General features: G+C 45.6%; 1 protein-coding gene across 1 annotated transcript in view; it reads left to right on the top strand.

Annotated features, from left to right (window-relative positions):
- Positions 1-5,622: 5,622 nt before the first annotated feature.
- Positions 5,623-14,274, top strand: part of MB21D2 (Mab-21 domain containing 2) — a 57,056-nt gene continuing 48,404 nt past the window's right edge. Inside the window, exon 1 of the mRNA XM_088525534.1 lies at positions 5,623-5,857. Coding sequence (XP_088381660.1) covers positions 5,647-5,857 — 211 coding nt within the window. The 5' untranslated portion in view covers positions 5,623-5,646. The remainder of the gene's footprint in view (positions 5,858-14,274) is intronic.

Below are 14,274 nucleotides of genomic sequence, written 5' to 3'. Positions count from 1 at the left end.
AAGGGAAGTCATACTCTGGTCGTATCCCTGTGCATTAGCTCCAGTGCTCCCAGCACTGCTCAGATCAGTTTCCAAACTTTGCTACTTGAGATCACCTCAATACATATATAAAATTAAAGACAGAAAGTTGACATAAACCAGGGAAACGAGTAGCAGAAATATTTCCAAACATGCTCACAGCAGCTCTTACAGTTTTGAAGTTTTTCAGATGAGCTTCAAAGGTGCCTGAGTAGGATCTAATTACACTTTGCAACAGTGAGATAGATCGCCAGTACCTTCTCACAAATAAAGCAAAAGACACTGAGGCAAGGAGAGTACATGAAGCAGCAGGAGATTTGCCATGATTTGCCTGTAAATTTCATTGAGAATTAAGAGTCTCTACATCTCAAAATCCTACTTCAAAAGCTTTGGTTGATAAACGAGCAGCAGTGACACATTTCTAGCTTGGGATATGGACTAAGCATCTGCTATTCTTTTAGAAAATGCTCTAAGCATCCTGAGTATGGATACTTTGAGGCCAGCTATGACAGATGCAATGCCATTGTTTCAGAAGATTTTAATGAGCACAGCTCTGCTGCCATGGATGGCTCTGCGCTGCATTCTGCTGACAGCATGGAGGAGATCACAACTCTTCACAGGAGGAGGGTTTTTTGTTTTTTTGATATGGAGAAAAAGTTAAAGTCTGTCAACGAGGCAACGTGCCCCTTTTTAAAAATTGTCTCAAGTCTGTGGTATCTGCTGGGTGCAATTCATCTGCCATGATTGCCTGCACATAGACGATGTGTCTGTAAATCACCCAGATTTTTATTTACAGACGCTAACTAGAAATAATCGCTGATGATCAGAGGGAAAACAAGAGCAGATGGAGTTTCTCATGGTCTCTGGGAAATGACTGGGACATACCAAGCATTTGCAGAGGGGAAGAGCAGAGGATAATCCATGCTGCTTTTGCTGGCAACTGGCTGGCAACTTTCACAGCTGGTGCCACATGTCCCCATGTGCGGGCAGCCCCAGGTGGTGAAATATGTGAGATCCATGGGCCGCAATGGCACTGTCTTGCCTCTACAAATGGCAAAGGCGAAGAGGAGCCCTGGCTGCAGGAGAAAAGCCCATTTCCTTGCCAGCTGCAGATCTCCAGAGGGCATCTGGGAGTGCTTTGGTGGAGCTGTGTGATTTTATGTTCACTGCAGTTGCTTTGTCTCACTCCTTTATAATATGCAGCCCTTGAACAGTAGAGCCAGGAAAAGATTATGAGTCCAGACTTCATCTGAAAGATTCTCATAGTCCTGAATTGCCCTAAACTTGGCCTGTGTTAGACCTGGTGGAGCCTAAGGGCTGCTCCCTGTACCTAAGTTTTGAAGGTGTCTTTAGTGAGCTGTTTCTTACCGCAGAACAAGTGGAAGTTCTCACATAGAAGCATAGGGAGTGCTTTGGTGAGGTTGTGGGATGCCGTGACATACAGATCCTGTCTAACCCTGAAAAGCCCCACTCCTGAGGCAGCTTAGAGTCTGCTGGTGGAGGGAAAGACTGGAAAAGCAGGCACCAGGTTGAAAAATAGAAGATCTTCCAGTTCGTTATTTTGCTCCTGGTAGAGCCCCTTGCAACGCAAAGCCTTCTGCTACAGCTGTGCTAGTGCTCAGCACAGAAAGGAAGGATGTTCCTCAAATGCACTTTTAGTATCAGAAACTCTGGATAAATCTTTTATGAAATGAGGGATGAATCTAGCTCATCTATGTCATACCATAATTAACAGCTGCAGTGAAATATAATAGGATGATATATCCGAGGCTCCATTTTATTTCTGGATCTTGCTCTGAATAATTCCCCCTACCACTTCTTAGAACTGAGTCAGACACCGGGTTGCCTGATCTCCCTCTCTCCATGTCCTGGGCCAGTTGCTCTTTATAGCTACTGCACATCTGTTTTCCCAGTCTTAGGATGGTGGTATTAATACTCATTTGCTACCCAGCAGAGATTTTTTTTTTCCTTTTTTCTTTTTTTTGAGACAGCCATTCAAGTGTGAAAAGCATTTTGAGGTCTCAGGTCACACTACAGAAGAGAGAACAGTTATTTCTTCTCTTTTTCTTCATTTCGCTGTGGCCTATTCTACCACTAGGCGCTGGGACTGATACTGAGCAGAAAAGAGGGTATCTGTTCTGGAAAAGGAAAATAAAAGGAGACATCTTTTGCAGTAGAAAAAGAGAAAGGTGCTTTGAAGGAAAGAAAACACATGAGAGAGAGGAAGAACATGTGACAGAGAGAGAGAGAGACTGCAATCCAGGCAAAGAACAGTCTAGTAGTCAGGATATTCAGTCCCTATCTTAAATTCAGGCTAATACCTTCATTAGTAAGTCCTAGGCCTAGTGTGGTATAGGCCACAGAGTCCCCCTAGACCCCATTAATGTTTCCAGGAAGAGCTTTGAGGATGCTGCAGTGTTTCCACAAAAGGCTCAATTTCAATGAATCGGCATTTTCAGAAAGAAAAAAAAAATCTGGTAGAAAAACTACTGGCCAACTGTACTTGCAATCTCATTCCCAATTATTTGCTCAGATAATCCCCTGTGCTTGATTTACGTAAGAGTTGAATTAACTGTGTATTTATTTAGAGATCTTAAAATGCACTGATGTGATGAGGTAAAATCACAAGCTGATGCAATCTCAAGGGTATTAACAAATCTATGACAGTGGATCAGATCTGCAGATTCCACTTACCACTGAGGGACCTGAACCCATTCAAAGGTTTACAGGGAAGGCAGCAGGAAGAGGTCTACTTTAGCAAACACAACTGCTTTATGTGAAGGAGAATTTATCTTAGCACTAAGATGGGGTCAGAGAGGAGCATTACTTGTCAGAGACTCTTGAAGAGAATTAAAAGGCCTTGCTTGATGCCACTCTACTGATAAACAGTGTTAATCAGAGCTCAGACATTAGATGAAGCACATTCTCTGGGTCTGAGCAATTTCTGAATCAAGCATAGTACCAGGAATAAACCAAACACCAGATGAGAGAAAAGCACGGAGCAGTTAATGCCCTAATTTAATGGAAACTTTCTGGAAATATAAAGGTGACTGCAACTTTAGGCAGAGATGCTATTACAATAGGCAATCAGACAGAAGTCACCATTGCTTCTGGCATTACCTGTCTCTGAAGCACTTGAAGTTTTCAGTGGATGTGTAGTCAATTTCAGCAGTCAAAACGACCTGAATGGGATTTAAAAAAATGAAAATGGAAAAAAAATGGGAAGTCTGCAAGTGAAGAACCAGTCTGACCATCTGGAGACCCAGTGAAAGACAGAACCTGTGACAAAACACTCAAGAAAAAAACTGCTGGAAGACCCAGTATTGAAATTTGACCCAGTAACTAAACAGTTAGGAGAGAAAACCTCCCAGTCTGTGAAACCTGTGGGGAGCACCAACTTGAAAGGGATGAGGAAGGAGAGCTGGTGGTCAGAAGGTCCAGCTATTTCATGAAGAGGTGCCTGTGACGCATATGTTGTGCCTGCTGGCTTTTCACTCCACACAGAAGTGGAACAAGGATACCCAAACAACCAGAAATGGCTACAGCAGGGACACAGGGGACTTAGCAGGTGTTCAAAGAGGGTCAGGGCAGCAGTAGAGGACTTGGTATCATTGGGGCTTCAGGAGCTATGGCGACTCCTGCACATGTCGATGATGGGGCCTGGTGTTATCACAAGAGGGAGCTGTCTGCCTGCGTGAGATTGTCACCCCAGGAAAATACAGACCACAAAGAAATAGCCACAGGACTTTCAACACCGCAGAGGGGCCAGAGGTGAGATGCCTGGAGCACTTGTGTGGGCCTGCGAGCCCTGGGCTGACCCTGGTGAGCAGCAGAGGCCCTGCCGGCAGAGAGCCACGTCAGGACAGGCCACCGCCAGCACAAGTGGAGCAGTAATTGCTCTTCTGCAAGTGAGATGCCACACGGTGTTAATGGTGCTGGTTGGCTGGTGTGATTGGCAGACTTGCTGAGGAGGGAGAGTGGGGAAGCCAAAGCTGGTGCTGGTCAGATGTTCCTGTGACACAGCTGATCACCAGCCTCGGATGCTGCTGCATAAAATGACGTGTGTCAGACCGGGCTGCGAGCGGGAGCTGAGCACAGCGGGCCACTGCACCCAGGAGAGGGCACGTGCATGCACACGCTGGAGCTCCAGCCTTTACCTTTGAGACATCATTTGGTAGATAAAAAGCATATCAGCGCCCTGAGAAACTAAGCAAGGCGATAAAGGCCAGAATGGAAGCACTAACCTTTCTCCTTCAAATAGGCTGTGGTTTCAGTTACAGAGTCTAAATCCACCTTTGATTTTCATTCTGCGAGGGATGCTGATCTACCACTTTTGACGAAGACTAGTGGTCCAGCAGAAGCAGATCAAGTTCCTGAGTACAGGTTAGGTACTAGCATCTGTGTTTACGATGCATTTGGAAAACCAGCCCGTGACCTTTTTACACTGAGCTTAGTTCCACCTTCCTGCTTTTCTCTGACTCCCTCACACCTGTTTTTGTTAGATACATTTTGCCTTAGCTGGCGTTGAGCCGAAAGCTTTGTTTTCTGCCAAGAATCCTAAGAAAATTTCTGGACCTGGACCTGTATCCAGGCCGGCTGCATCAGTGCCACGGCACCCAGAGCCCTTTCTAGAAGGCCAGCGCAGCATGTGCGGAGGCTCCTTCGGCAGGAAGACAGACAGTCTCCCAGTGGACGGGCTAAGGTAAATAATGCATTTGGCTCTATATGCTAGGTGACAAGAGAAGACACAGCTAGAGGGAGAAAACCATGCCGAGTTGAAAAGTTAGCAGACATTAAAGATACATACGGGAGCAAAGACCTGCAGTATTGAAGAGGGGGTAATGGATGGAGGGCAGAGGTCTGGGCTCCCTGCCACCAGCTCACTGCCTTTACACAGGTCCTTGGGGCTCCCCATTCCCCTCCTGCCCTTTGCATGCATCACTGGAGCTTCTAGCCAGGGTTGGTCTGAAGTGCAGCAGTGAGTAAACTTTGTCTTGGTCACTGCCTCTAAGACATACCATAAGAATACTCCTTATATGTATAAATGCATGTGTGTGCATTTGTATACATATACATACAATATGTGTCTATTTAAGATCTCCGGGATGTCTAATGGAGTAGAAAGGAATAAACACAAGATGTCCCCGGGAACATGTGGCACAAGCGCAGAGTCCCAAGCCGGCTATTAACCCACTTGCAGGACGAGGCATTCGCTGAAGTTCAGCTTTAGAAGAAGAATAAGGATAAATAAATAAATAAATAGGAAGCAGCAGCAGTTGGACGCGGGCCGCCCCCGCCCGCCGTGACGCCGCAGGGCTCCGGCGCGGGGCGGCCTCACGCCGCCGACCCCCCTCCCCGCCCTCGGCCCCGGTCCCGGCCCGGTCCGCGGCGGCGCGGGCGGCACCGAGGGCGGGCGGGAGGCAGCGCGGGCGGCGGCGCAGCCGGCGCGGCCGCTTGTTGATCGCGGCGCCCCGCTCGGCTCCGCGCAGCCCCCGCGGCCGGGCGGGCTGCGGCGCCGCTGCCTCCTCCCACCGCCCCGCGGGGCCTTTTTTATTTTACCCCCCTCCTCTCTGCCTTTCTTTCCTTTCCTTTTTCTTTTTTTTTTTTTTTTTTTTTTTTTTTTTTTGCATGAAGATGGCGGCGCCTCTCGCCAGCAAGGCAGGGTCCGCCGGCCCCGGCAGCAAGCCTCCGTTCCCGGAGCTGGATTTCCGATCGGGAGCCCGCGTGGAGGAACTGAATAAACTCATCCAGGAATTCACCAAGCACGACCAGCGCGAGTACGACGACCAGCGAGCCCTGGAGATCCACACGGCCAAGGACTTCATCTTCTCCATGCTGGGTAGGGCGGGCGCCGGGGCCCGGCCAGGGCTGCCCGCGGGGCGGCCCCGCGGAGCCTCCGCGCCGGGAGTGCGGCGGGAACGGGGGCGGGAATGGGGCCGGGAACGGGCCGGGAGGTCTCCGGCCACTGGGCGAGCCTCTCCTCCACCAAACTATTCCCCAGCTTTCCCCAGTGCTGTTTTTCTAAGCACAGAGGAAAGGTGGGGGGCGAGCCCAGCCCGACCCTTTATTGTTTTTCCATCAGTTGATAAGATGTAGGAAATCCATTTTATTTTATTTTAGTGCTTTGTGTGTGTTGGTGATTGGGCTGCTGCTGTTGTAGGGGCATCCCCCCCGAAGTGCGTTTCTTGCATGGACTGCAAAACTCGCTGCGAGTGGAGCAAGGCAGGTTGTGGCAGGGGAGAGTCCTCATCTGCGTGAAACTTTGAATTCTCAGCAAGGATCCTTAAACTATAGTCTAACAAGTGCCGTCTGCTACAGAAATCACCTGGGCTCTGGCATGACTAAGGCTTATTAAGATTAACGGTGGAGTGACTAATAATCCTGACTCTTGAGGCAGTCAGTTCCTGATAATATTTACCTTGCTTTGACTAAGAACTCACTCATCCAAATGGAAAGCTTCAGGATATGAAAGGATGCTCCTTTATATTTTCACTGGACTGTGGGGCCAGTCTTCTCGATTTGAACAATATCTCAAATGTTTCTGTATGTGGAGTAAGAACCTAGGTAAAAGCAGGTGCCAGCCCATGGTTTGTTGTAGCTCAGAGGTGCAGATACCCTCCTGGCATATGTGGCCCATCCCAAACTGGATTACTAATAGCCTGCATCCTATTTCTCATTCAGAAGCACAGACCCATCATATTGCAATAGTAATTATTTTCTGTAACCAGGGAGCATCTTCTCTAGAAATCACTAATCAACTGCTCCTGTAATCAGAAACATACCTACACTTACTAAATCATCATTTTCCTGCCAAGCTGGTTATCTTGTAGGGTATTTGGGTAGGTGTAACTGCCTGCTTTGGGATTTGCATGGCTGTTTTTACGCATGTTTTGCTTTTTTACCCAGGGCTGGACAGGATATAGCAGGTTAAATTTAGCTTGAGAGCAAGGACAACAAGTTTAAAAGTCAGTAGCATGTATATTTATAGTTACTGTTATAAATATTTTTCCCTTCCGGTTTAGAAAAAATGATGTGATGAAGCACAGATTACATCAAAGTCTATAGGAGGTTTGTAATTGAAAACCTGACCCTACGGAAGTCATCCACCACGGTGATCTGATACATCTTTCAATCAGGGTTTTAAATAACTCTCTGTGAAGGGCTGGATGGGAAAGGATGGGTGGATGGATGGATGGGAGGGCAAAGAAGAGACGAAAGAAAAAAGCCATAACTGCAGTTTTGCGTGTGTGGGTAGTAGGTAGAGAAAGCTCTATGTTGCTCTGTTTAAGCGCTGCTAGTCTTTGCAGAAGACAAGGACTATGTTTTTTTTTTTGTTGTTGGTGGTGGTGTTTATTTTTTCCCTGCCTCCACTGACAGGATAAGACAATAGTAAAAAGACAGAAACCTGGAATGCAGCATGCCTTGTATTTCTGCACATGCACCTAAATGCTTTGCCGTTCATGAAAACTGTGAGCCTAAGGCTGTGCAGGACTGACATAAATTAACGTGGCTGGCTGTATTGGTGTAACAGGCGGGAGGTGAGCCTTGTTCAGTTTTACGAGTACAAACTAAAAGGGGGTTTAAACAGGCGGCATGTTCTTGTCCAAGATATTTCTGGCAAATAGCAGTGAGAGCTGTTCCTGAAAAAGGAAGAGTCTTCAGGACTAAGCCCAGGTCAAAAAAAGAGATAGTGTGACTGATTTATCTGGGTTGGCCCCAAGGTTGTGTTTCTGGATCAGACCTTTCTCATTTGGAACAATGTTCCTGCCTCAAGAGCAGCTTAAATCTAAAAGGATTTAACTTACAAATAAATAGCTTTTTTTCCTTGTGCCTGGTCTCTCCCATACGTACTGCTCTTATCTCATCAGGTAATGATACAAAAATTAAACATAGCTTTCTAGATTTAATTACGCTGGTGTGTAATTGGTGGATGAATGATAGGCCAGGAGACTTTGTGCAGGTTCTTAGATGTTGCTACTCCAGATGACTTGGCCTCTAGGTCAGATCTTTGCTTTCTGGCCATATTAACTCTTGTTCCTCTGTGTTGTCTTGCCCCGACTATTGACCACTGAGCTCTGGGAGATCTCAGTTGTGCTGTGCTAAGATTAGGGAGATGTCCTGCTTGTCATGTCCCTGTCCAAAATCTTGTCCCTCAGCCTTTGGAGCAGGATTGTAAATGACCCAGCAATGTGGTGGTCAGCAGGGAAGTGCTTTCTGCAGGTGGTCAGTTCTTGGGCATCTCTTCACAGTCACCAAGACAATATGGTCTTGCTAACACCCTTCGTGAAACGACATGTCTTTGGGAGCACCTCTCCTGCCTCACTTCCCATACTTGTGCCGAGCTGAGCCTTGACATGGGTTTTGCTGAATTTCAAAGGAGGGGAAGCCTGTATTAATCAAGGAAGGAGAGGAGGGAAAGACTGTCGTGTACTCTGGGCAATGGACTGATTGTGGGTGACCAGCAACCAAGACCCTCCCTGCCAGTCATGAACCAGGATAACTACTTCTCTCTGTGTCTCATTTTGGTTTGTTGGTTTTTGTTTTGTTGTGTTTGTTTTTAAGGTGAAATAAACAAGTGTTTTTAATTGAGTGATGATGTTGCAGTTAGTTATATTATGATTTTTTAGAGCTCTTGCTGCTATTGTGATGGGAGGCACAAAGCACTGATGTTACAAAACCTTTCAGGGGTGCCTGACCCTGACAGTGCAGAGTGTTCCCTCTTCTGCAGTGCAGGTTCTTCCAAGAAACCTCTTTAAGGAAGAGTTCGTCTCTTTCAGTTCAATGTCTTAATAAAAATGTGTTGTAATGGACAGATGTGCTGTGAGACTTTTAAAAAAACTCATGTATTATGCTCTTGAGAAGCAGAATATTGCGTATTAAATAGTCGCTTAAAATTTTTGGTGCTAATGATGCTCAAACCAGCTCTGGTATTAGGGATACTCACTCGTTTTACTTAGCAAGGGAAAGGAACAAAAACAAGCAAGGAGGTACAAATAAATGCAGAGTATCCACAGGTATTTCCTGCACACAAGGTACACGCTGGAATTCAGTTTTCCAGAGCAATTCTCGGGCTCTTCAATCTGGTATTTTATTTTTCTTTCCCATCATGTGACTTTTTCTTTTCAGTAGTCAGCAGAGGGATGCTCAGGAAACATCATGTTCTTTTTCATCTGAAAAACCTGTTTTAAAATGATGCTAAAATGGCCTTTGTCTTTTTTTTTTTTTTTTTTTTTTTTTTTTTGAAAGCCTCCATTGTGCCTTTTTGTCACCTGGTGGGGGGGCGTTGCTTCTGGAGTCTGCAGGAGATGCCTGGAAGCCACCAGCTCGGGGCTGCGGGTCCCTGCCAGACCTGGGCAGGGTTTGCAGCCAGCTGCAACTTGGAGCTGTTGACAAGAGCTCTAGAGAGCTTGTGTCAGCACCTGCTGGGGAGAGCGCGCCTGGGCATCAGTAAGAGATTCCTACTGCTGAAACCAGCATCCAGAATGGACTGAGTTCCTGCTGGCTTCCTGCATCTGTAACAGACTTTCAGTCCCTGTTGTGTGGCTCTGCATGGCATTTTCTTCACCTTGCTCTAACTGATGTAACTTGCTGCTGAAACCTGTTGTGGATCAGACTTTAGGTGTTGGCAGTGTTGCCTGCCTGTCTGTGATAAATCACAGAAACTCTCCAGTTTCTGTTGTAGCATCTGGCTTACGAATTAGCAACAGGATTGGAGTGATCTCTCTAGGGTTAAGTTGTTTCTGCATGTGCCTTTTCTCAGGAGAGGCCAATCGTGATCGGAGCGCGTGGTACTCTGTTCCTGTGTTAATACAGGCTCCCTGCTGGCGTTCCCTGTGCTGCTGAATGCATAATGCACAGCTGTTCAAAACAACCTCACTGTAAGGCAGAGTGCAGCTCTGCCTTCTGTGGGCCACCTCTCCCTGCAGCCCCAAACTTTCTGTGTTCATATATGGGCTCAAGCTCCCTTGTCTTAAAGGGCAGAGTGCTATGGTGATGTGTAACGCTAGGAAGGCAGCAGCAGCTCCTGCTTGGTTGTAGCTACCAAAAGTCAACACGTTTCTTCCATTCTTGGGATTTCTTTCTGTGTAACTAGTAGAAAGGATCTGTAGCCTCATTTGTATTCGAAGGAATTGTTGCATGTGTGCAGTGAAAAAAACTTGAAGATATTTGTTTGCCTTGAGATGCTGGTACTTCACTTGCTCAACTACTGTTTTGAAACATGATGCTGTGATGCAAAGTATTTAGTGTAATAGCTAGGAGGAACATGTCTTGAGGGCACTAATTCTTGTGGCAGGCACGTCAGACTGCCCCCCGCCTGCCTGTTCCCTCAGTCTGCGGAAATATTTGTAAAAGATTTGGGTGAATACTTGCCAAGCACAATTATGCGATTATGTTTTAAGGGCAATTTTATAATTATAGTGGAGGATGGTTACCAGGATACATGATTTTTTGGAGGGGAGGAGGGTTGACTTTTCCTTTTTTTTTTTTTTTTTTTTCCCCTTCCACGTGACTTTGCATGAATACGAAAACATTCAGAGTAATTCTAGTCAGAAACCAGTTGTTCAACTTTCTTTTAGGTAGTTGGCTATTTTTATAGGTGAATCTAAATTAAAGGCAAATACAACCTTGCTCAGGAGAGCTGGAGGACATGTTTTATTATAGCTTTAATGATTTATCTTGGAGCAGCCCGTAGGCAGAACCCAGACTGTAACCTGGGGAGATTCAGCACATCTCAGAGCGAATCTCCAAGCTGTACAAGTTTCTTGGATAACGGGGACCGTATCTCTAATTTTGGTTTGAATATTGTCAGACCCCTTCTGACTTGACCACCTTCTGTACAGCCAGAACTTTCACATCTTTTCTCTGGCCCTGGCATGTGCAGTCTTGTCCCCACAGAGGTCCCAGTCTTTTTGCTGCAAAGAGTTTTGCAGTTTTTCCAGGTACATCTCTAAAACCTTTCACTGTCCACATCAAACCCAAGCTGCTTGTACTCTACAAGATCAGTTAGATAACCCCTTTTCCTCCTGGCAAATTCTTAAAACCTCGATTTGCTCTCACCTCCAGTCACGGGGGCTTTAGTTGCTTGGGCTGCTACAACACAACCCTGTGAACAATGAGCGAGGTGACAGCCACCATTCCTGGATTGCCTTTTGTGAACCTTGTGGTAGCAGCCGCGAGTAGAGCCTCTGGCAATTCCTGTTCCTTGAGCGTGAGGAAAATGATCCACTGTTGGGTCCAGTACCTGTGGCTGAGTGATGTTAGCATTTCTCAGAAGGCAGCAGCCGCTGTCTCATTGGACTATCTAGGTGCTAGCTTAGGGAGTGAGAGTTGTAGCTTGTTTGCTATGAGAAGAGTTTGAAGAGATGAGACTATTGTGTGGGGTGACATCCTTCCTGAGCCAGGTTTTCCCTTAGCTGGGATGGGTTAAGTTTTCCTTAGAGGTGGGATGGGTTAAGTTCCATATGAAGTTCCAAAGGAAACCCACTATTTCTGCTACGTATGGTAGCTTTTTATCTAAACAAGTAGAAAAAAATCTCTGAGAGTAACAGGGTCCATTTGTCTATAAACTGTACAATGTACATGTAGACTTTCCTTAATGACACCTGTCTTTGGGGTAAGTGTAGTAGATGGAGCACTGGTGAAGAAGCGGACCTGCCCTATGTTTTTACTAGGAAGAACATGGGATGTGTCACGGGAGCTAAAGCAGAAGACAGTTTTGGATATAGTGCTCATAGATCTTCCTTTACTAAGGAGAGGGAAGTGTTCATGTCTGAGAGCAAGAGTGGGGAGCTGAGAAATGTTCTTTAGAGGAACGAGGCATCAAAATAAATCTTTCAGGAGCTGCTGATGTTCCATTTGACAGATGCTACTCTGTATTTTGCTTTCTTTATTAAAGAGATTACCACTATTTCCCTTCATTTCTACCGTGCTGTTTCATTACTTTTTATTGCAAATAGCAAACGTCATGATTGGATTCATTTGAACTGCTGTTTGGGCCTTGGTACTTGAGCCAGCATAATAGGTTCCTGAATCATGTGTTTCTGCATTAGATAAACTTCCTGTATTTCTTTCAAAGCACCATTTCAGTGGCTTTCTAGTTATAAATGAATTAAAATTTGCTGTAGCTTTCTGTTTGAAGAAGATTCCTTCTCTTCTCCCATATTTGACTTCTGAGCTTTTAATATACACCTGATGCTAAGGAAGTTACAGCAATCCTACCAATGCATTGTATTTTATCTGCTAGACCATATGATTTTTAGTCTATTTTTAGAGTATTTAATTAGAACGTGGTTAATGCAATTCGTTGTGAGCGTGCTGGTGTCAAAAGTACAATTTGCATACCATGAATGGGGCCTTATTAATTACATTAAGGTTCAGAACATCTGTGTCTTGGAAACAGCAATGTTGGTAGCTTCTCCCACCCACTCTTGTTCAGGTCTTAGGGCAGAAGTTTGCCCAGCACTAGGTGGCTTCAGGTTGTAGAGCAGATGGTGACACCCATTTCACACTAGAAAAATGGTTCTATGAGTAAAATTCCAAGTCACCATAGAGCTATGTCCCATTCTGAACTGCCCCACAGTTTGCATAGCTCTGTACAAGTTTGCAAATCCAATAGTATGTTATAGGGTTTTGGTATTACCAGAGGCTTAATCCTTTCTCTAAAAATGCAGCACTTGCAGTACTTGTGCACTCTTTTATTTCTTGTTTAGCTTCTGAAAAGCCACACTGACCACTTCAAGGAGGCTTTGTTCCTGCCTGACTCCTGCAAAGAATAGTTTTGGTTTTTTTCCTTTATTTTTCTTCATTAAATGCTGAAAGCTGAGGGTTTGAGTTCAAAGCTGTCATGGATGCTGTGGATGGCAATGCTGTGGGAATTCAACTCTTGTTACAGACTGCAGTCGTCCTTTGCTGCGGAGAGGACCGCGAGGCTGCACCAGTTTGGCCCTGCAGTATTGGAAGGGCGAAGCACCACGATGTTGCCGTTGTTCAAGTTGGGATGCCTTAGCCATGCAACCCTCTGAGGTTGCAGCTGGAAAAGGAGGTCAATTTTTGATAGTTCTGCTTCAGAAAGCAGCCAAATACTGACAGCAGCTTGTTGCGCTGTTGTTGTATGTTGATCTAGTGACTTGGAGATCAAGCGCAGTTAGCCCCCGAGAGAGAGACTATAATCTGACCTACATAGGCTGTCCTGGCAAGTAATCTGATTTTATACTGAAGGGATCCCAAAGCTGGGACAAATTGCTTTAAGGAGTACATCCTGCTTACAGTCTGTGTGCCCAGATCATTTGGTAGAGTCTGGCAATGCCAGGCAGTACAAGGCAGCAGTTTGGGACAGCAAGCCAGGAAAAAATGCCAGACATAGCCAAAGATAGAAATTCTTGCCATAAGAAACTGAAAAAAAAATCTGTCCAATTACACCTTTCTAAGTTCGTGACTTAGAAGAAAAGTAGAAGTTTGTGTGGGATGTTTCTGGTCTTCTCAGAACTTCTGTGCTGTGGCTTTCAGTCAGACCACGTGGAATGTCTTCCACCCACTGTCGGAGAGAGGCCTCATAAAAGAGTTGGTCCAGAATTGCTGAGGAACAGCACTTGCATCCAGAAATAAGTAAGCTGCTTCCTGCTGTGCTACAAAAGCTGCTAAGCCACATGCTCGTTCTGCTGTAAAGTGTCTTAACTCTCCCGTACATGTTGTAGGATCTTTCGATGCTGTTCCACACCACTCTAAAAAAAGGGTGTTTTTATTCAGTGCTGAAAATAAGATCTTGGTTACAAAGTCTGTGACTGTAAGGAAGTGATTGTATTAGCAACTATCAAAAATGTCAAGGCAAACAGGATAATCAATTTGTGTGCTTTTCCCTTCAGCAGCACTTCACTTTGCATTTCAGTGGACCTCTTGACAAGCTGGTGGTGCTTTGAGTAATTCGGGAATGCAAAGGAATCTCTTCTGGAAAATGAATCCCTTGCTCATAGTTCTGGCTAGGCCAGTTCCCTGGGACAGATGCTTGGAGATATTTCAAGTTTGTTCTGTACCTCACTAATTAATCTATAACTTAGTGGTGGAACAGCAGGAAAGCTGCATTTGCTGTCACTTCATGATATAATGATTTAATCCTTTGTGACACATTCCTGCTGAGTGTCAAAGCTGATAACTCTAATCTGTGTCCCTAGCTCGGTGTGATGGGAGCCTATTCTGGAGGGCGTTTTGCAGGAGTTCACAAGATCTTGTAGGCACTTTGAGGCCATCCCTGCAAACTTT

Source organism: Tinamus guttatus, unplaced genomic scaffold (genome assembly GCF_059628265.1).
Source record: "Tinamus guttatus ecotype Peru unplaced genomic scaffold, ASM5962826v1 Tinamus_guttatus_pri_ptg000227l, whole genome shotgun sequence".
NCBI classification, from domain to species: Eukaryota; Metazoa; Chordata; class Aves; order Tinamiformes; family Tinamidae; genus Tinamus; species Tinamus guttatus.
Note: the sequence above shows the minus strand (reverse complement) of the source record. Positions and strands in the feature narration are given on the sequence as shown.